At 31.5% G+C, this 24,362-nt stretch overlaps 1 protein-coding gene across 1 annotated transcript in view; it reads left to right on the top strand.

Moving 5' to 3' along the window:
• Positions 1–18,080, top strand: part of LOC117781304 (acetylcholine receptor subunit alpha-type acr-16-like) — a 56,392-nt gene extending 38,312 nt beyond the window's left edge. Inside the window, 6 exon segments of the mRNA XM_034618055.1 lie at positions 10,623–10,709; positions 13,376–13,462; positions 16,103–16,212; positions 16,281–16,495; positions 16,558–16,731; positions 17,892–18,080. Coding sequence (XP_034473946.1) covers positions 10,623–10,709; positions 13,376–13,462; positions 16,103–16,212; positions 16,281–16,495; positions 16,558–16,731; positions 17,892–17,976 — 758 coding nt within the window. The 3' untranslated portion in view covers positions 17,977–18,080.
• The last annotated feature ends 6,282 nt before the right edge of the window (positions 18,081–24,362 follow it).

Raw genomic sequence — 24,362 nt, 5'->3', positions numbered from 1 at the left:
AGCAGGGGGCGGAGCCCCCTTGTTTTTAATAAAAACTTATATTTTGCTACATTCTGCATTTTTATTATTGTCTACAGCGGGCTTAGTTCTTCGGTAGTGAAGAGCATGGTGTCGTAGACTCACGGGTACGGAATCGCGGGTTCGAACCCAGGCCGAGAAAGATTTTATTTTTATTTATTAATTTCATTTCATAAACATTTTTATAAATTTTACAATATTTAACAATTTGGTCAAAATTGCTGTCATAGGAATAATCAGGATCATATTAAGCTTTAGTATGAAAAAATGTTCTGTTTTTAAAGTTCTCAACCAAACTCACAGATTCGCTTTTGCACGCCAAGTCTCAAATTTTTCTGCCAAGCCTAGAATTCTCCCGCCAAATCCTTTTTTCCGCCAAATCTGGCAGCGTGAATAAAATTATTTTCTCTTTCAAAAAATTGTATTTTATATAAATTTGTTGCTACTTATTACATTTAGCAGGAAATTTTCAACAATTTTAAATTTTCAATTCTTCTCAAATAACTGATAGCTGACAATAATTGCTTCGTACGAACGGTGAAAAACGTATTGTCTGAATTCTATAAAAAGGTATTATGTCATTTAGCAGGTATTAATTACTGATTCATCAGAAGTAAAGTAAAAAATAACCTGCCGAATAAACCCAATGTTGAAAAAGCGACCCTTTGCTCTTTAACGACAGAAACTGCAGTTGAAATGCCTTACATTGCAATTTTTATACTATTATACGTTTATTCTATTCTTACATATAAACACGTAAATATGATCAGTACTAATTAACAAGCGTTCTAATTATTGAAGTAGAACATAATTTATATTTGCGTAAAAGAAGTTTATTCAAGAAAAATATATGAAGTGCTCTTCTTTATCCCTTTTCAATTTCGCGAGCGAAGCGAGCAGGGGGTGGGGCCCTCTAGTATTTAATAAAATTTCGCGTTTTTCGACATATCACACTTGTCTGTGATATTAACAAATAAGTGTATATGTACATATTACGTAGAGTTGCAATATGACAGCAGCAATAACTTTACATAGCTGCAAACCTATGTATCAGACAGCTTTTGCGCGGCAAAAATAATCAGTGTTGGCAAACATTTTTTCGTAGCATAGCTTTTGCTTTGCAGTAATAACCAGTGTTGCCAGAAAGTTTTTTTGTGGAGCATTTAGGGCAGTTTTAAGCTAAAAGAATTAAATTGTTTGGGTCTTTCTACAACTGTTTTTTAATATTAGTGAAATAACAAGCATAGACATTTGAAGCAACAAAATTTCTGATATCTTCCAAAAACAAGACAAGTAATAAAAAATTTAATATGTTAATTATATAAATATTATAATCATATTTTAAAATAAAAATAGTTCGGCATTCTGCACATTGGGCAAAAAGCTACATACCTTTTACGCAATAAAAGCTTTTTTGCGCAGTGCCGATTGCCGAACTATTTATATTTTTAAATATGATTATAATATTTATATAGTTTTCATATTAAATTTATTGTTAGTCACATTCGTCAATGAGACCAAATTAAATAAATATTCTATCAGATTGGATATGATATCTAGTAAAACAAACAGTTCTTTATACTCAAACTAAATCAGCTATTTCAGCTCTTACTAGATAGCTCAGAAATCCTATCCAAAAATGGGCAGCCCAAAAATTTTAGCCTTTAACGGGAGAGTGCCGAACAGAAACAGAAGAAGTGCTTCTCTAATTCTTCTTCTTCCTCGTTCCTGCAAGTCTGGCTCCCTATTATCCAGTGACTTTTTAGAGCTCTGACAACTGTAGAGCAGCGGTTGCTGTTTACACTACATAGCTGTTTTTGTCGAGTGATGGCCACGTCCGTCTAGTCACTCTACAAAGAGGCACAAGTTGCCATTTAAGATTGGTGTTCCGGCTAAACTTTTCTTTTGCTATGAGCCTACAGGTAGCCGTATGTACACACAGTCTCTCTGCACCAGGGTAGAGGGGTGATGTTTGAGTGTGTGTCTATTGACCCAACTGATTTTATGATATATATATGTTTACATTACCTGAAGGTATGTTGGACTACCTTAAACAGTTCTGAGCAATGAGTACTGCAAGGACCTTCGCTTGGAAGACGCCTCAATAATCAGGGGGGCTAAAAGCTTGGTATACTTCTTTGTTTTTCTGAGAAAATACCACAAACAACTAGGTTGTCTAATTTCGAACTATTTGTGAAAAGGGAGATGGCGTTTTCTGGGCCTGGTTGCATAGAGTTCCGTTCCTCCCTGAGAATAATGCTAACATTGAAGGGCATGGCTGAGAACTCACTGGGAGTACAGTAATCGGTTTCGACTGGAAGGCCACTCTGTGCCAGTATGGAAGAGTGACCGTAGCTGGAGGGGTACAGGTTTTTTCCATACATTTTATTCGCATTTCGGTATTGTTTTGTTCATAATATATGATTGTTCCTATGGCAGCTTTGTGATATAGTAAGCCGATTTGAACCAAATTTGGTCAGGATGTGTATGAATATTCTGTGAGTTTGGTTGAGATATTTTAGAAAGTAAAAAAGTTTTCCATACAAAAGATGAGTTTGACCCCGATTGTTCCTATGACAGCTATGTTATATATATGATATACTGCACCGATTTGAATCAAATTTGGTCATATATATATTAAGGAGGAGCCCCCCTGTTTGATAAAGCTGTGTTAATTTGATTTTTTCTCAAATATTTGTACTTTTTAGTATTAAGTAAACCTCATTAGATGTAGTATTGTTGCATCTCACTGCGAAGACTCTGTTGTAGAGGAAAGACTCGAGTAGCTTATGAGTGTACACCGGGAGCGTCGTTTTGATTCTATGCATGAGGCCATCAAGCCACACTCGATCGAAAGCCTGGGACGTCGAGAAATATTGCGCTGCAGTATTCCCGATATTCGAATGCTGTAAATACGTACAGTGTACTTATTCAGGATGTTTGCTGCAGCTCGCTTAACAACAAACGAAAACTTTTAAGCCACAGTACGACAGACGACAGTCCCCCTGACGGGCCCGCACTAGTAGGGATCTCGGACGCAATAATGCATTGTAGATTTCCCCGAGTGAGAGGTTTCGCTTGGGTTGTGCCGACCACACTGAGTCCGGGATGAAATGGAAAATCCTCCCCGGCACTGTTTACGAAACAAGCGTCCTTAGCGGTCGTCGCTGTTGATTAAGGAACGCTCTGCCCAGGCATAAGTGCCGTTGCCTTAGCGATTAAGGAAGTGCTCGGGCCAAACATAAGTGCCGTTGCCTTCACTGCCATTGTATTTGTATTTTTTCAATATTATTTTAGTTTTTCTGTTGATTTTGTTGAGTATTTTTTCCGTTAAGTCCAGCCCTTCACCTCAGACCATAGCTTGAGCCCACCGACATGAATAAGGCTATTAAGAAGCCAACAATTCATTCCATAGGAAACTTGTCTTGGCTGAAACCAAATCTCGTAAGAGAACCTCTGGAGTGTTATTTCCATTCGGAAATAACCCCTTGGGGAGGTTCAATCGCTGGATTTTGCTGACCTTCGTTTACCAACACTTCTTCTCAGTGATCTGTCCATTTTATGGCTTATTTACCGCTACATTTGATGGATTTGTTAATTATACCGTTACTTAAAAAATAAGTAAAGGCAATATTGTGTTCGTTGGAATGTATGCAACATTGAGCAGGAGGCATCTCCGACCCTATAAGGTATATATATTTTTGATCCGCATCAACAGCCGAGTCGATATAGCAATTTATGTCTGTACGTCTGTCCGTCTGTCTGTCCGTCCGTACCAACAAAAGGATCTCAAAACTAAGAGATTGAGTAACCAAATTTGGCACACAAATTTCCATAAACACCACGCAGATCAAGTTTGTTTTAAATTTAAGCCACGCCCCCTCCGCCTCCGCAAATCGCGAAGAACCACCACACCCACAGTTGTTAAGTTTATACGTTTTTTATGTTAATTAACATTATCTATTAGTATTATCTCTTGTCCCACTGAATCGCATCAAGATCGGACAAGTAAAAAGGTAGTTATGACGATATAATGTATAAAACTTCGAATTGAAATAAAACACAAGAAAATCGTTTTAGTGACCATAAATTTGGCTTTATCGGAAGGATAATTTTATGCCATTAATGTTTAAATATGATTTCCGGCATGTGGCCGACGCGGCTGGCTCGAATATCGCCAAGTCTAGAGGTCTAATTTTCAAGCAATTTTTCGAGGATTTGAGGCCGTATGTTTGTTGGCGTAGACAAGCGACTTCACATATCCCCAAAGAAAATAATCCAATGGTGTCAAATCACAAGATCTTGGTGGCCAATTGACAGGTCCATTCCGCAAAATTATGCGCTCATCGAATGTTTCCTTCAATAAATCGATTATGACGTGCGCTGTGTGGCATGTAGCGCCGTCTTGTTGGAACCATATCTCAACCACATTCATGCCATCGAATTCGGGAACAAAACAGTCGGTTATCAAGGATCTTTACCGGTTTTCATCGACGGTAGCCAACTCTCCAACATCATTTTGGAAGAAGTATGGCCCAATGACTCCACCAGCTTATAGAGCACACCAAACAGTCAGTTTTTGTGGATGTAATGGCGTCTCAAGGGTCTCATGTGGATTATCGTCACTCCAAATGCGACAATTTTGCTTGTTGACGTAGCCATTTAACCAAAATGAGCCTCATCACTGAACAAAATTTTGCGATGAAAATCGAGATCAATCTCATTTTCGGCCTAGCGGCTTTAATTTTGAACAAGCTGGATCTTGTTAGGTCGTAAGCCAAGTTCTTTGCGCAAAGTCTCCATAAAGTTGATGGACAAAGCTCCAATTGCTGTGCATGGTGGCGAATCGATTCGGGTCGTCCTCTACAGCGGCAATTGTTTCTTTGGTCCGCACTGTTCGACTTCTCAGCGGATGCGTATTATCACATAGAGTAAACGTTGTGCGAAAACGATCCATGGTTAACCGAATTAATTGCTCTGATGGACGATTATGTCGAACATAAAATGGACGGAGCTTGCGGTAAACTTCGCGAACTGAACCAACTCGAAAAACCAACCTCTAAAAAAAGCACCCTTTACAAGTAATTTTTTTAAGTAACGGGTATCCTATGGTCGGGATCTCGACTAGAGCGTTTCCCTCTTGTTTTATTGTGTACACTCTCAATCTTAATTGAGAATTGCTAGTGGGTAAAGAGAAATCAGCGTCGCAGTCAGAATTATTTGTTTAAAAAAAACTAAGCCACTACGGAGCAAAGTAGTGTTGGTAAACGGGACATAATAGTGTCAACATGCAAAACGGAACAACTATATAGTTAATTTTGCATCGAAATTTAACAATAACATAGTAAAATTTAGCAGTAAAACACATAAAGAAAATTAAATTTGTTTTCCGTTAAAAAAAGTGTAATAACGCCCAAGGGCATTCACAAATTACCATTTTTTTACGTTCAAAAACTGTCATAACGCCCGTGGTCGTTATTGCATTTTCGAATTGTAATAGCCTTCACAGAGTCTCTGCATTTTTGGATGTACAATAACGCCCATGGTCGTTATTACTATACATGAATCCCAGGTAACCACTTCAGAAATAATTGACAAAACCAAAATGGTACTGATAATAAAGACTGCTGAGTCAGCTGTATACCGAATCTTGCTCCTTGCATTGAGACAGATGCTTTGTGTGTTGCTTAGTGTCAATATTTGACTATAAATCTAGTCAGCCAACATACTCCAATTCTAAGAAAAACAAAACTTGCTAGACCATCGGAAAAAAACACCATTAATGGTAGTAATGATTTCTTTGTCTTGTATTTGACAATATCTAGAATATAGTAATGAGTGGTCAACAAGTGAAGGTGTATGAAATTGTCAAGCCTGGTAAAATATTTAACATTTTTTTTACTTGCTTATGGCAAATATATACTTGAATATATACAAAAAGTCCCCGGGCTGGCAATGAAAAAACATTTTTGTTTTCAAAAATCAATATATTTATTAAATATAGTTTCCGTCTAGCTTAATCTTAGTCCAACGGTCTTTTAAAATTTCGATGCCTTTTTTTGTAACGTTCGAAAGAAAGAAAGATTGGAGTAAAATTTTTCCCTGGAGCCATATTTTCAAGTTTGAAAACAGGTAGTAGTCACTGGGGGCCAGAGCTGGGGAATATGGAGGATGAGGAAGCAATTCCCAGCTTAATTCTTTTATTTTTTCCATCTTTAAGCGCCTTTGTGAGATGGTGCATTGTCTTGATGAAAAAGGATATTTTTTCTTTGCCATATGTTGCGTTTCTTCTTGATTTCGTCATTCACACGATCAAGCAATGCTGAGTAATATTCTTTGTTGCATTTTTCACCCTTTTAATGATAGTCGATGTGTATTATACTCGTACATACCATGTCCATCCCAAAGTACACTGGGAAAACCTTACCAGCCCATCGACTTGCCATCACACGCTTTGAACGGCTTTCACCGGCCTCTCACCACTCAGTTGATGACCGATTGGACTCCGGAATGTAGTGATGGATCCAAGTCTCATCCACGGTGACATATCGATGCAAAAATTAGCTTGTCCAAACAGGACTTGGAATCGGCAACTCGCTTTTCATTTTGCTCAATATCTAGAAAATGTGGCACCCATTTTACATTTCATTAAATTTGGAACAGAGACCCCGTAATGTTTATCAAGCCATGTCTTCGCTTCCACCGTATTCCAGTGTTTAATCAAAACACGAAATTCAGGTGTTTCCATTTTTCAAAAAAATCAAAAAGTTGCACCACAATATAATTCTAGCTCGATAGCGTCCGATTGTGCTAAAGTTTTGACAGCAGCCTAGAAATTAATGTCTTTCAAAAAAATTTAGTGGCGTACCCTATGTGTCAGTCCGAGGACTTTTTGAACGATCTGGTAAGCTTCAATTGTGTGATCACTTTAATGGACCATGCATTTTTTCGCAGACTTGCCACTGTAGATACACCATTGCACAACAGAGACCGGTCAACGATCATAACAGTGAACTGCTGTTGGCAAACTAAGACTAAAAATTAAGATGAGTGGTTCAGCTAGAAATGTTTTGGCGATGGTATTTATTTAACTGCTCGTGGCGGATATATTTGAACAGATCTGTCCTTTATAAAACTACGTCAGACGGAAAATATGACAAACATCTTCTAGCTGAAAATCTATCCAATTTTATAAATTCTAAAACTTATAAAATTCATGCACACTTGGTCAAAAAAAGAAGGTGCCTAATGAAAGTATATTAATAATAATATCATTTAAATGTCAACACTTTTTATGTAAAAAGCATTTTTTTTAGTTTTTTTGGCCTTTTTTTCTGTTCGGTTTGTCATTTTTTCAGCAAAGCGTGGAGAGCGGCAGAAAAAACAGAAAAACGTCTCTCTCGCAGACAACTTCGATTTTTTCTCACTCATACGAATGAAATGCCAACTGTCAATGTATGTGTTTGGAAAAATTTCCATTCGCTTGCTTGAAAATAAAACGTTCAATATTTGGTTGCAGTGTACTGAGAACAATTTTGCAGTCTCGCCTACTCGATGAGAATATATCATGCTGACTTCGGGTCGTGTCTATGTAAAAAACCGAATAGTTTCGGCCTATCGAGGCATACGCTGGGCACCCCTGATTTGAAGCACCGTTCAAAAACAAAGTTGGGTTCACTATAAAAAGAATTTCATAATCACAAACTTATTACTCAAATAAGGTTATTAGTGAAAAGAATGCACTTTTGAACGATTTTGACCAATCTTTTTATTTAAAGACATAAAAAGTTTGATGGTCGTTGGATTACTGAATTGCATTTAAAGAAAAAAATTAGGACAGTTGTGATTTCCAACTTAGGTTAATGACTTCTCAGTTTACACTCGAAATATTAAATCACATAGATAAGTTAGAAATTATATATGTAAACATGTGTATATATTAGAGTGGTAAAATTTTTGTCGACCAAGCGGTGTTAAAATCGTAATCTGCCACGAATGTTTGCAAAAGTATCGTTTTTTTAGTTTTCTCGGGCTAGGGTGAATATTTCGCTTCCAAATTTTAACTGCAGTTAAATATTAAAGTTTTTTAATTGTTACAACAAAAAATGTTGCACAAATTTATAGTTTTGATAAAATAAATGATTTTCTACATTTACGATACTTGTGTGCTCAAAGTTTTGATAGCTTTGTCCCAAAATTAATTACATACGATAAGTTTAATAAAAATGGAACTAATAAAGAAAATGTATATAACTTTAAAAATTAACAATATGAAGTATATATTTTTTTTTAATTACAATATTCAACTGAATTCAGTTATCTTCGAGCGATTCGTCCAAGTAATCTTTAAAATTGCTTAATTGGTGACGACTTTACCTAATATAGTAATATTAGGAATACCTAATTCCACTTGATATTTTGAGAAAATAATATTTAAAGAATAAAATTTGTTAAATCCTTTTATTTTTTAGTAGAAATACTTAACTTAAAAAGCTATGGAGGCCCTAGTTTATGGTTTAAGTCTAAATTGCTTAAATTTGTTTTAATGCAATTGCAGATAAATTGTTCATTGATTTCGATTGTCAAAGGTCTTTTTTGATAAGTACCAGTACAAAGCATGCTCAAAATATTCTTCAAATCTCTTTGATGGGTCTAAATTCGAAAATATGTTTCACAAATTTAATAACGTTATAATTTAATTCAATGCATTCGTTATGCGATGAAAAAAAGGAATAGAATTGACTGCAAATTAAAGAAAGATGTTAGAAAAAATGAGCCGAAAAAATTCACATTTATCTTTGGTCTTTAAAATAAATTTTCTGTACATTTTGTATGAAACATCCGATAATTTTCGACAACACTAGGCAACAAATTTGAACTTTTTGGCTATTACAAGAACCAAACCCACTTTTAAATACTTTTCTTCAGAAATGTGATCAAATTGTGTAAAATAACATCAAATTATTACTGTGTGAGATTGGTTAAGATATCTCAAAATCACAAAAAATTTTCATATTATAGGTCACGCCGCTCCACAAGGAAGTTATCAAAGTCGACAAAACATGCCTAGACACAAAATAATATTATATCGCCGTCCCTCCATCGATTGACATTGATAAATCATATCTCAAACGACGTGTAATTAATGCACCTATGCAAATAAAATAGAAAAAAAAATGTAATACATCTTATCGACTTTTCCTTGAATTTTAAAGTAAAAAAAACTAAACAAAATATCATCATTTTCTTAATTCGAAAATTTCTGTCGCTTAAACTACTGGTTTAGATCTTAATCATTGTATTAATGAATTATATATATATATTCATTACTTTTAGAAAAGTAAAGCTTTTGAAAATCAGTTTTGTCATTCTCGAGCAATGATGTGGGAGCACCTCTAAAAAGGTACGAAAACAAGACAAATTCTTAAAAAAATTCTAAAAAAAGTTTCACAATAAAAACAAAAAAAGGTTTAACGACATATGGGGCCCCAAATCTATCCAAAAAAAAGTAGGTTTGGTTCTTGTAATTTTTTGGCTGTTGCCTAGTGTAATTAATACGATAAGTATTCGAAAAGACACATTCACATACGATAAAATTGACAGTGAGATTGGAGTAACTGTTCCGATTTCATAAGGCGATGCGTTTGGAGCTTTAGAACAAAATTGCATCAAAAAGTTGATTTTGGAAAAAATGTAACAAACGATACTTCCGTAAAAAGGGGTCGATATATAATATATTAACAAATAAAACAAGAATTTTTTTTTTTTTGATTTTTTAAATCTAGCTTATTTGATAGCCGATTTTTTTTTTTCTATATTGTTCTGGCAACAATGAATTTATAGAAAATACTTCATCTATAGATATAATTATATTTATATTTAAATTTTAAATGTGTAGGTTATACCCAAGATTTATAGCCGCGTCTATTCAAAGTCAAACAATATGAGCATCCAAAATAAAACAACTAAATGCTTATAATTAAAACTTTTAATCCTGCAAATCAGAATTATTTAGAGCTATCCCGATATTTTCACAATATTCCAGATGTGTATCTTTAACTTTGATAAAGCTTTGTGTGACGAACCCTAACCGTTTTACATTATTATGTATTGTATGTGTAATCCCCGACAAAGATACCCACACTTTACAAACGCTTCAGTTGAGAAACATGTCCTGCTTTCTCCCTTCCGCTAAATCCAGTTTATGAGTTCAAATTTAACTTCAAAGCATACAAGCATACTACTCATCACTTTTCAAGCACACTTCATACGAGATCGAGATTGAAATGAAAGTAAAAGCCATGAAAAGTATATACTTAGTATATACTAAAAATTTAAGAAAAAAAGAAAAAAAAAAAACAAAACACAAAGAAAAAATACCTGCAATTACGGTGACGTATTGAAATCTAACTTAACCACAACAACAACAACAACTTGAACACAACATGATAAACAACAAACACACAACTTGTGAAATGCCCTTGATATGTCTTTATTGGTTTTGTTTTCTATGTCACAAAAACAACGCCAACATACGTTTTATAATTTAATTTTCTTGTCATTATTTATATTGTATTTTATCAAACGAAATTCTTTTGTTTCAGGAGTTACAATTCTTCTATCGCTCACAGTGTTTCTCAACCTTGTAGCTGAGACATTGCCCCAAGTATCTGATGCAATCCCCTTGTTAGGTAGCGATTGCATTTAAAAAACATACAAATGCAAATATATATTCAAATTTGTCAAAAACAAAAATCTAAACGTTAATTAACTAATTACTTAATATGATTTATATATACGTACATACATACTATATATATATATATATCTATATATATCCATAAATATTATTGTTATTGTTGTTATATATAAATATCAATTATGATTATTCACACACATTGCTAAATTGTTCGCATATATAATCCTTAATTAAAACCAAAAACCAAACAACAAATCTTAAAATATAAATAAAGTATTAGTCTAACTAAAACAAAGTCAACAAATGCAAAATGCCAAAAGTTGTTAAATGTTATTTGTGTACTTCGTAATATGTTTACTAATTACAAAAAGTTTTAAATTAATTACTAAACTAACTCAACTAACGCTATCTATCTCTTTCACTCGCTCTGTCTATCTCTCTATCTTGTTCGAAAATTGAACTTAAAATAATATTATATATATAATGAAGCCGTTTCTTAGTTGATCATATTATTATGTTGCTATCTCTGTTTTACAAACACTCTCTATCTACGTCACATCTCTCTCTCTCTCTCCTCTTTTCGTTCGCTTTTTTAAATCAATATCTTCGGTAAACATACCAAATCTCAGTGCTTTGGCACTGGCACCCCACCCATCACAAAATATTAAATTGAGCAACGTAAATCCCGTCAAGATATCTTTTAAATGCTATCGTTATCTACTTACAACTTTTCTGATCTATATTTCCTAATAACTCAAAACATTCTCTACAACTTCTTCTCTTATCATTGGTGTGTGGCTGATTTATACATATATTATATATACATATATATTATAAGTACTTTGTAGAGACTACCCAGCACTAAACTATTCAAAAACAGCTGCGCCAATGATACAATCAATTCACTTCAATACAATTACTTCAACTTTTCTTTCAAAAATAGTGATGCTTTTCTACGGTGCAATAGAACTTAAAATGTATCTTTTATAATACTTAAAATCAAATCCATTTTTCCAAACACTATATACAATATATTTCAAATATAACATATCGAATAATTCTAATAAAACAATTTATACTTTATATTTTCCGATTCTCGATGGTTACAAACAAAAATATTTTTAAAATCCCCTCTGCTTATATATAATCCATAGCTATATAAATTTATAAAAAAAAAAAAGATATTTTATGCTTTGAATCAAGACGATTTAATTTATTTTTCTATAGTTGCAAATTCTATTCAATCATAGAATTTTAAAATGTCAGTTTCAACAGAGACTTGCTGTAATGGTTCTATTGCATTAAAAAAGAAAGCACACCAGATAAAAATATTGTTTTGTAATTATTTAACAACATATGAAATTCTTATATACATATATATATTCTAAATACATATTATATATTTGATGCGGTACAGACTGATTGTACTTTTTTCCACTTCGCAATTATGTTATTCCTTCAAAGCCAAATGAAAATGTAATTACAAAAGATACTTATGAGACAGATTTCAATACAAGTGAGTTTGGGAAAATACTTGTGAAATAACATTTGAATTTAATGCCGATAAGAGATATATATATATATTATCGCCGCTAACGTCGCCGATCGATGAAGATGAAAGAAAGAAAGAAGTTTTATTCTTATGGTATTATTTATCTTTTTTTGCTAATAGCTTTGATTTGAACTTATTTCATTTTATTTCTCTCACTCACTCATACCTCACCTTATCTAGAAACGTTAACTGCATACGCATAGCATTATCCCAAAATATATAAAATTATACATATCATAAATATATGTACACTCAATATTCCACCACGTAACAAAAAGTATCTTAAAGATTGAAAATCAAAGAATTATCCAAAAAAAAAATAAAAATAGAATAAAATAACTGTCATGACCACCAAACCATACGCAACATATTTTTAAACTATTTACTATCATACAACCAACACTTTTGATCCATTTCTCGGAATGATATTTTTTGCTCGAGAACCTTTTTGATCAATATTTGAAAATAATCAAACACAATAGAATCTTAAATTTAAAATATATTTAAAAAATATCATTTCGTACAGTTTTTTTTTTTTGTAGTTATTTTTATTTTTTTTATTTTTATTTTGCAGCTGTGCGAAAATGGGTCAGAAATTTGTATCTCTGCATTCGCTTGTTGTTCATTTTGGATTGATACTTATTAAGCCCATCAATTAAAGTGCACTGTTATAACAAAGTGTTACATATATAATACTAATAAACCATATAAACAACAAATTTAACTTATGTAAATATGTAAGACTTGAGCACAAGCACCCTCAAATAATATATAGAAAAGATGAAAAAACAAAAAAAGGTTCAGCCAAAAATATCATTTAGCAAAAGTCCCTCACTGTGATCTTGCTAGACACGTGCTGTAAATTTGATAATAAATATATATTAATAAATTTCCTATCTTATGCAGCTCGTGTCAGCAGACTTTCTCTTTCTATCTTTCTCTATATGGTATCATCCCATCTATTGATTCTATACAACTAACACAACTTTTTGGCAGCTAACCTAACGTTAATCTAAACTACAAAAATACGGCCGTTAAATACATTTCAATCTCTGTGTGGTATTTTTTTTACTGAATCAATCATTTTTCGAACCAAATATTTGCAGGTGTTACAATTCTACTTTCGCAAACAGTTTTCTCTTTATTGGTCGGTAATGTTATAACAAAGACGAGCGAGGCCGTACCGCTGCTAGGTATTAGTACAAGCACATTCTCAAATACTTATTATTTTTATAATTTGTTGTATTAAAAAAAAAAACACAAAAACTCCAGAATTTCCTAGCGCTATGAAAAACAAAATCTTTTCTCTTTTAGCTGCTATAAAAACGAACGTAGCAAACGAAAAGTGTCCAAATAAAATAAAATAATAAATCTGCTGTCTTAAATCGAAATTATATCTTGTACAAAATTTAATTAATTAGTACGACTGCAGGCTGCTCTGCGGTGCGTTTAAAGTAGGTGAAAACTGAAAAACTGATCATAAACGAGCGCATGAAGTATGGCAACTCCAAAGGAAATCATTACAAAAGCAAAGACTTTCCTATGGCTGTTGTAGAACTACCCAACAAATCCCCAAACAATCGTATTAAACGCTTTATTAGACTTTGGCTGAACCTCTTTTTATCTTAAGATAGAATGCTTAACAAAAGAAAACTTTAGAGTCTACAGTAAAAACTAGTCGAATAAGTTCCAACGCAAATACCCTTGCAGACATAGTATTTATTAAATTATTATTAGACAGATTGTAGATATTTATTACCTTTGTATATTTATGTTTATTTTTACATTTCTTAAATATCTATTCAAATTAAAACAGCAACTACGTAAGTGCTGATATTAAATTGCTGTTATTATTATTTTGTATAATATAATATAAGCGACCAAATTTTTTCTACTTCAAGCAGGTTATATAAAAAGGTTTAAAAAAAATTATTTAATCTCGATCGCGCGAAATAAAATGTTTAAAAAAATATGCATGGAAAGTTTACTCGAAAAAGATATTACACAAAAAAAAATTTACCATACATAATAGCTCTCAAGCACTTTCATAAATTTTATTAATATAAGTTTCAGTATTACTAGTTAAAGTTTGACTTTAATTTTTAGGTCTTTAATAATTGAAATAGACAAGAAGGAATTAGATAATCTGCAAGGGTACAACAAGATCTCTTTTAGGCTGTTAACACGCTAACACTAGCTAACAACTCCCATTACACGCTTTTGAGGGTGTTTTGCTTAACATGCCAAAGTAGTTCCCAACCTATCCTCTCTAATAACATCTAAATAAGTACCAATTCCTATGCTATATGCAAGCTAAGTATGCTTTAAGTTAAACTATATATTTACACTTATTTATATATATAAAATTTGAAATTCCTCATATCCAAGTATCAAAAGCAGACTAAATAACGAAAATTGTTTTAAATCATGAGCCGAAAACGCCTTAAATAAAATAGAACATTTTAAACTAAAATAAACAGTTATTAAAAATTCAGTAAGCATACTGTAAATGCCAAAATAATTTATATACATGTAACATTCAACTTACATACATAATTTATAAATAAATTACTTAAGAAAACAATTTGTTCATCCGAGCAATTGAATTCATCAACTCACAACATCTTACAGTTGTTCAATTTATAAAATAAAAATTCATATATTTTATGCATGAGCTTTTAATTTATTTTGTTCGATAAAAAGACAGTTTGGAAGTCAGTCATAAATAGCAAAATTATGTTAAAAACTTACAGCTTATGAATTAATAATCAGACCACGTTAATCAATCAATCATCTTTTATAAAACATGTCTATCTATTTTTAAAAAGATTGAACGAATTGTCGTTGCTAAGCAACTATTATCAATTAAAAAAAAATTATTAATAATTTGTAAAATTAAACCTTGTATGCAATATTAACTAGCACAAGGTACTGGGGCCTATTAATTATGGTAGTTTTAAAATAGCAAGCAAATAAGTTTTTTATTAATTAGGTTATGTAAAATGTCTTGATTCTGTAAATCCTTCTATCTTTGAACTCTTGGTAAGTTTACCTGGCAGTTGTACTTTTATTTTTGAAAATCAATGTACATATATGGCGAACTGCTTATACAAAAGGTGTGACACAAATCGCTTCCGATTTAATTTCAACACAAATCAAACTTTTGGTGTCGAAGCTAAAAATATTTTTGAGTGCTGAGAGCCAAGATGTAAAAATCAAAAAGGTCAATTTAAGTGACAACAGAAATTTCAGCTAGGGTTTGTAAAGCAACCCAACCAAATGGTCCCACTATTTGCTGTGACTCACCTGATTATAAAACTAGCTCAACATATTTCTATAATTCGAATTTGTAAACTTATTGATTTTATATATAATATAAAATGCTGACTTCATGACTGACTTAAATACTCTTATATTTATTTATTTTGAATTTACTTTGCTTGTGAAATGCACATCTATAGCATGAAATAACCGTAAATTAGATGAAAATCATAAAATGAAAGTAAAAGCATACTGTAAACGTAGATGCATGGCTGAATACTTTGTAATCTAAATAGTGACCTAAATCGTAGTAGCATCGCATCTGATAAATCACAGCATTTGTTTGTCAACAAAAATAACACAGTAAACTTGATCCACTGTAATTCTCAAACTACTTTTCATGAACAAACTAACTAACGTTATGTAAATGCTGTTTTCTTAAAAATTATTATTTGAAAAGCTTCTGTTTTTAGTGTTGTGCAAAATGTAAGGTTAATGAAACAGCATTCTAATATGATACCACTATCTCTTTTTGCTTGTTATCGATCCACACACTAAAACTCGACCATTAGGTACTTATTTCAACTGCATCATGTTCATGGTTGCATCGTCTGTGGTGCTAACGGTTGTGGTACTCAACTATCATCATCGCACAGCGGATATACACGCAATGCCACCGTGGGTAAGTAATCGATCAGATCGAACGGATGGCTTATCTAAACTAAATTTGCCAATCGCTTTTGTTATCAGATCAAATCCGTTTTCCTACAATGGCTGCCTTGGATATTACGCATGGGTCGGCCTGGTCGCAAGATCACGCGCAAATCAATATTATTAAGCAATCGCATGAAAGAGCTGGAATTGAAGGAACGTTCTTCCAAATCCTTGCTAGCCAATGTTCTCGATATCGATGACGATTTTCGTCATACAATATCAGGATCACAGACTGCCATCGGTTCGTCGGCGTAAGTATTCCGTTGAAATTATTATACCATTTGTTTTCGAAATTTCTCTATTCGTATTACAGGAGCTTTGGCCGGCCCACAACGGTGGAAGAACACCACACTGCAATAGGCTGCAATCACAAAGATTTAACCTTAATTCTTAAAGAATTACAATTTATAACAGCGCGCATGCGCAAAGCTGACGATGAAGCGGAATTGATAAGCGATTGGAAATTCGCTGCAATGGTTGTGGATAGGTAACTTACGAACATTCTCTTGATTACCAACTAGAGATTTATCACTTTAAATACGACCGAGACTTGAATCAATCAAGCTTAATTCGAAAAGTCATTCTACTAGTCGAAATCCAATGAACAAAGTACATTTATTTTACAGAGCTATCAGTGCTATCATGTTTGAAAATGGGTGTCTTTCAGTATGTCTGATATGGCCCACCTGCTGGCGTGTTATTCTCATTTTCCTAATTGGGCCTAACCAGCAACAAGTTGGAGTAGGAGAAAGTGCAAGATTTAAAAGTCATTTTAAAAAATTTAACCATAGTGTTAGAAAAGAAGCTTTGATAACATATATAAATCAAATTAATTGCATACAATTACATAACAACTTAGTTTATATATTAATTTAAATTCAAAATTTTGTTTGAAATTTCAGCCATTTTAATTCGATCAGTATTTTTACTTTTTTTATCTGAAAGAAACTAAAACTATACACAGAAAAAAAAATGCGGGATTCCGGGATAAAATTAATCCAACGCGGTGTCAGAAGTACGGTAATCCCGTATTCTTTTAATCGAAGTACAAAATACTTAAATCAAGCACGATTTTTTCAACCATATTTTTATTTTCGGGGTTCTGTAAGATTTGTTTTTAGCTAGATCAAATACTTTAGGTTTCTTTGACTTTTTATTGTTGACTTTTCAATATTTTTGGCATTTTACGTAAGTATTATCTTAATATAACAATAATATCCTAAATACATTCTAAAAAAATAAAATAAAGAAAATCAAGAATTTTAAACTTTAACTTTAGAATGGCAAACCATACTTCTTAAATTATAATTATAATTATAATAACTGATTCTTAGTTCAGTCAATAACATGCACAGTGCCAACAAATACTAGAGCAACACTGAGTGACCTCAACTGACGCTCAACTAAATCAAACAATTATGGCAACGCCCATACTTCCGGTTGTTTGCAAATCGGGAATCACCCAGATTCCAAAACACACACACAAACACACACACAGATGTAAATATAGATGCATACATGTATTACACATGGTCTTAACAGGCAATAATGGCGTACAGTAAACATTTGACGTCATTTTGTGTTTATTAATCAACGGTAATTTATGTTACACTGTTACATTCACCATCTTCTTCTTATCTTTTACAGATTTTGTTTAATTGTTTTTACGCTCTTTACGATTATTGCAACGGTAACTGTGCTGCTCTCAGCTCCTCACATAATTGTGCAATAAGACCGCACAATTTAGACATTTAAGCTACACTGACTCACACACACATGCATTCATGGTGTATACAGTTAATGTATATGAGGAGGCATTAAGTTAAGTTCATTTTCCAAAAACCAAAACTAGCAAAGCTGCTTCAATACAAAGCATATGATAAAAAAAATACAAATTGTTAATTACATTTTTCAAAGCAAAAAAGAATGAGATAAAGAAAGGAAACCGCAATGGAATATAGAAACAAGAAAGTGGAAAATGATAAATATTTTAGGTAAAATAAAACAAAGCAAATATTACTGCCGTACAACAAAACCACATAAATAAAAAGCAAATTGTGTAATGTTTAGTAAGTTAAATAATAAAAATTACCGAATAAAGAGAAAAATATAAAAACTAAGAAAATTTGCATAGTAATAGCAGACACACACATTTACACATAAAATGGAAGAGTTTCAAAAGGACAAAGAAAATATTGCAATTATGTACACACACACACATATTGACATATTCATGTATGCGTGTGTGCGCCGATTTTATAAGTTTATTTTGTTGAGTTGTTATAATTTATGTAAGTTACACACTAAGAGGCGAATTCATTATACAATGTATGTATATAAGAGAGATTGTTCCTATGAGACATTAGATATGTATTTAAAATTCACACATACACCCTCCACATACACACACGCACACTCAAGCACTTAATTGACAATGGAAAATAACAAAATAAAAATACGAAAAAAAATCCAAACAAGGGCCAGCAACCATTTTAACAGTAGGAAAATGTAAGACACTCGGAAACGGACTTTATTTAACTAACCTTTTTTTAGCTAAACTTTTTATTAATAATTTGTTTTCCAATTATTATTAAAATTTTAAAATACACGTCTTTAATTTGTGTTTACATCACGTGGACCAAAAATATTTTGTTTTGGCTTCTAATATACTTAAAATTAATTAATTAATTAATTAAAAATAAATTTTATAAATCAATTTTCATGTTTTTTCCAAAAAAAAAATATTGAGCGTGCGTATTTGTTGTGTGGACAGAATAGCATCTTGGTGGGCATAAATGGTAACAAACTGACACATAAAAATGAATATGATTATATTTATAAATAAATATATATATATCAAAATAGTAACAAATATAATAAATTTTTAAAACGCATACATACAAACAAAATATTTGAAACAAAAGGAATACTTTGAGAATAAGTTCATTGAACAAGCTGTTTTTAGAAAATTTATTGTTGAAATATTGTAGTAAATTGAGAGAATACTTAAACCGAAACTAAAAAGCCGCAAGTTATAGTCACCAAGAAAAAAATAAATAAAATTAGTCAAATTAAAAAAAAAGCTAGCAATATTAAATTCGGAAAATAAGTCAGAATAAAAAAACAGTTGTATATATATTTTATAACACATATATCACCGCATATACTCGTATACATGCAATAAATAAATACATATATTTTAATAAAACAGTAACAGGCAACAACTAACACTTGGCAAAAGCAGCAAATGAAAATCCAAAACAAAAAAACTAAAACTAAACAACCAACCAACCAGACTAACTACATAAGCATTGACAACACAATTTTGTTGGAAATTTCACTAATTTCAATTTTAATTGAAGTTTCAGTTAAAGTTCCTCTTTCGAGTATGAGCTTTTACGCCTTTAATTTAACTGCTATCTTTGAAGCGAAACAGTGATATTTACGGTAAAAATAACAAAAAAATAAAAGCTCCCAGATTGTAAAACTTTTCAAAAACCCACCAATAATACCTTTTAAAGTACATGTTTTCTACACAAAACGAAATGAAACAAACAAAAAAAACCTACCTCCTTATTAAAACGAATACAAAATGACTACTATATTTCACAATGTACTCGTAAACACTGCCGTATAACTCGCACTTACTCGCTCTATCCAATGATCTCTCTACAGTCTACAGTGTACTTATAAGTTAGTCCCTCTCACACCCTCACACCGTATCTCTTACAAATTTACTGTTTCTATCTCTGCTCTGTAAATTTCTAACAGAATTGTGCTCACATCTCATTTGATGTTAAATACCAGACGAAATGTTACTTACTGATAAAAATCACATTGAAAATTGCACTTAGCCATACCTACGATTGTCCCAGAAATATCCATATGAGTGCTAAATCAATCCTCACAGTTGTGAGAAGAAACAACTAAAGATCTAAAAGATATACGACTAACTACAGGGCACTCATTTTGAATATGTATTGTATGATTTGCATTTGATATAATGTAATTTTTACTTACGCCAAATATGCGTAATTCTACCGATAACTGTGTCTGTCCCCCTAAGGTTGTTTATAGAACTATTTAATACAAGTTTTTGTTATTTTTAATTGTTTTGTAATTCGCGCAATTAGCAATGAAACTCAATTGTAATCATATGCGTTAGACCGACAAAATATTTAAATTATAATATAATTTTATTTATAATTAATTTAGTGCTAATCTTCGAGAAACTAAGCGCATAATTAGAACTACTATGTACTAGTACTTATATATGTGTATGTATGTCTTTTTGATAAAAAGAAGCTATTTTAAATGAAGCAAAACCATTTTCTACACTCTTTAAAGGAATGAAGTCTACATGTATGTATTATAATACTATAGCATTAAATAGGCAATTATAAAAAGGATAAAACCAAAATAACTATAAAGTAAGCGTCCTAAATTAGGAGAGGCAACTTAAAAAGAATTTAATATTACAGCAAAAAGTAATAAACGTTTAAAAAAGAAGGCAAAAACAAAATGTCAAAATTTGATGATAGAAAAATGGCATTTCATCATTTGGAAAGAAAATAGAAATATAATGTTTGCAAGACAAAATAAAGTAACTTATTCTTCAGATCAGAGTTTAAACTAAATGCTAATGCTAATTAATAAAGGTTGGCACACAAACACATGCAAAACTAAACACAGACACAAACACGGATTCGTCTTATTAAATAAAGATCATTTTAAGAATTCAAACAGCGACTTCCGATTGATATTTAATTTTTGTTTTTCTTTGTCTCAATAGATTATAAGCAAGAAAGATTGGTTCACAAGATATATATTTAAAATTAGCATTTAAATAAAATAAAAACAAAACAAACTAGGGTATAAACTGCAAATGTTAAGCACTAAAACTCACCACCCAAAGATACCAAAAAACCGTTTAAATAAATCCCAACGCCTGTCCCAAAACAAAAAAATAATACCAATTCAATTTAAATAGATATTTGCATAACAAGTAAACCGTTACCGCAAATTGTGTAAACTTCAAAATGACAAAATAAAACCCAATTTATGCATGTAAAGAAACAAAACAAAACATCCGCAAAATTAGCGAAAAGTCTGTTGTTGATAAGTATTATTGACAGACAAATAAGTTTCGTCACATTGACGATAATAATTAATTGTAAGCTGAAAAGGAATTAAATAATTTAAAAAAATAACTTTAAAATCGAGAGAAATGATTGCAAGAAACAAAACACAAAACTGAATAAAATTTATTTTGAAAAGAGAATCATGGAGTTTGTAATTTCTTTTTTTCTTTTATTTTAATCTGCTAAATGTTGCGTGTGAACTTATTAATGCACCCACAAATAGTGGAAATTGCCAAGGCAGAAATAAATATTTTGAGAAACAAATAACTCAGGCCTATTTATTAAGGAAGATAACAGGAGGCCCCATTTGCTTAGTTCTTTTTTCTTCGTCTTAAATTTTAAAATAATTGCCTTTTACTAAATTCCTAAATGATCCCCTAATAGCCGGCTTGCTCGTTAGTTATTTACAAAATGATTTCATCTTACTTCGCTCATCGTAGATCCTAATTTTTTTTTATCAGAGCTAACACTAGGCAACAGCCAAAAATTTACACGAAATAAACCCCCTGTTTTAGATAGATATGGGGTCCCATATGACAAAAAAAACATTTTTTTCTATGGTATGTTTTTTTTAAATTTTTAAAAATATATTTTTTCATTTTTTTTTAGAGGTTCGCTCACATTTGACATCATTACTCTAGAATTCCAAAATAATTTTCAAAGGTATTTCTTTTTATGAAAGATAATGAATATATCTCTAATTCATTCATACAAAGTTTCATATTTAAACCAGTAGATTAAGATACATCACTTTTCGAATTCAGAAAATTATTATTTTTTGCTTAGCTTTTTTATTTGATTTTACGTTAAAATTCTAGGAAAAGTCGATCTTTCTTTTCTATTTTATTTACATAGCTGCATTAGTTACGCGTCGTTTAAGATATGATTCATTAAAATCTATGGAGAAACGGCGATGAAATAATATTGTTTTCATGGAGGCTCATATCTATAAAAAAAAAAAAAAAACAAGTGGGAAAGGCTATAGTGGAGATCCGACCATAGGATACCCGTTACTTATTTCAATATATATAAAAGTACTTTAAAGAAATTACTTGTATTGATTTAAAAAATTAATTCGCATTACTGTCTTTCTACTAGTCCGATCTTGCTGCGATTCAATGGGAAGATAGATAAAAATAATATATTTAAGTAATTACAATAAAAATGTATAATCCTAAAAAATGTGGGTGTGGTGGCTTTTGGCGATTTGCGGAGGTGGAAGGGGCCGTAAAAAAAAATTAAAACAAGCTTGACTTGCTGCAACGCCTTTGGAGTCTGTGTGTGAAAGTTTGGTTGCTCTATCTCTTACGGTCTCTAAGATCTAGGATCTCACACGGACGGACAGTCGGACAGACAAACATGGCTATATCGACTCGGCTGTTGATGCTGATTAAGAATATATATACGGAAATGACTCCTTCTCTCTGTTACATACATTTCAAAGAACACAATATACCCTTTTACTTATTTTATAAGTAACGGGTTTAAAAATTGTGTTTGCTTCGTGTAATAGCCAAAAAGTTTAAATTTCTTTCTCCAGAAGCTTGAAAATTGAGGCAGAACAAGCAAAAGGAAATACATGTTTTTGGTAATATATTCTCGTAGCCACAATTATTATTTAGGTTTAGAATTTGCAAGGCATCGAAAGTATTGCGGTTAACTAATAGCTTAATGTATTATTAGGTATAGTTGGGTATAGTATTACTAACCGTAGCATCAACCATCTTAACCGGTGACATGAAAACGACATGCATAGCTTTAATAGCAGAGATAGTTTTAAGAGGAATGTGCTTATTTCTCAGTAGAAAATCAGTTTTGGGATGATAGTCGTAATATTCAAAAGACTTTTCTAAAAGACTTTAGTTTAAGAGTCAGCACCTTATTGGTGCGAAAAAAAACTCATGCAAAAATTTGAAAAAAAATAATAATAATTACGAGTTTAAAAATTTAAGTCCAAAATGCACAAAATTATTTTAGATCATTTTAATTATTTAAATTAATTTAATTAAAAGTAAAAAAAGTAAAAGCAAAAAAACACATCAAAAATAATTATTATAGTTCAATTTTTATATAAACATTTAAACTCCTTTTTCAATTTTATTATAAAAAAAATAATAATTACTTGTCAATTTTATAATACAAATAGAAAAAAAAAATTTAAAATTGGCTACCTCAGATTAAAAAACATAATTCAATTTCAGCCTATTCTGACTCTTCATTTGGTTTTGACAACGTATGGAAACGAACGAAAAAATTTTAAAACAGCAATATCGATCGAGCAGCTAAATCAAAAACGTTTGAATGCTGTAAGCATAAAATAACTAAATAAAATTGAAGCTCTGGATCTTTCATTGATTGAAAGTTGTCAAGTATGATTCCAACAAAGGTACTATTCATGAAGCTATATAAAAGATACAGAAGAATCTTCATTATTGGAAAAAAATTAATTTAAAATATATTTAATTCCCCTTTTGTTAAATTTAAAAACAATTTAATTTAATTTTATAATTTTTCCATTTAACAACAACCATTGTTCATTTCTATGGCCTCGACAACGCATTTTTTGTACTTTTGGGTTGTAAAAAATTTGAAAAACAGTCCAGACCAACCGAAAATCTCCCAAATTTCCATACATTTTTGGGAGATTTTCGGTTGATTTTGATTTCTGTGGCACCCCTGATAGAGTCGATCAATTTGTATGGAGTAAAAAAAATTTATTTTATTTCATAAGCTCTATTTTTGGTTTTAGACCGATGGTTTATTGGGCAAACCTTCTTAGAATTTGTCGTTTTGTCACAAAAAATGACCCACTCTGCTGTATAATCTTTTATTTAAGGATCTTGTATGCTATGGGCACAAGAAAGGCTAGTTTTCGAATATTTTTAACGTATATAAAGTTTAAAATGAATACAAAGACTAATTTAACAATAGTTATGCTTGCTCATAGGAATGTGTATTCTAAAATCTCTAAAAGCAA

The sequence above is a fragment of the Drosophila innubila genome (genome assembly GCF_004354385.1).
Source record: "Drosophila innubila isolate TH190305 chromosome 2L unlocalized genomic scaffold, UK_Dinn_1.0 4_B_2L, whole genome shotgun sequence".
In the NCBI taxonomy this organism is placed as follows: domain Eukaryota; kingdom Metazoa; phylum Arthropoda; class Insecta; order Diptera; family Drosophilidae; genus Drosophila; species Drosophila innubila.
Note: the sequence above shows the minus strand (reverse complement) of the source record. Positions and strands in the feature narration are given on the sequence as shown.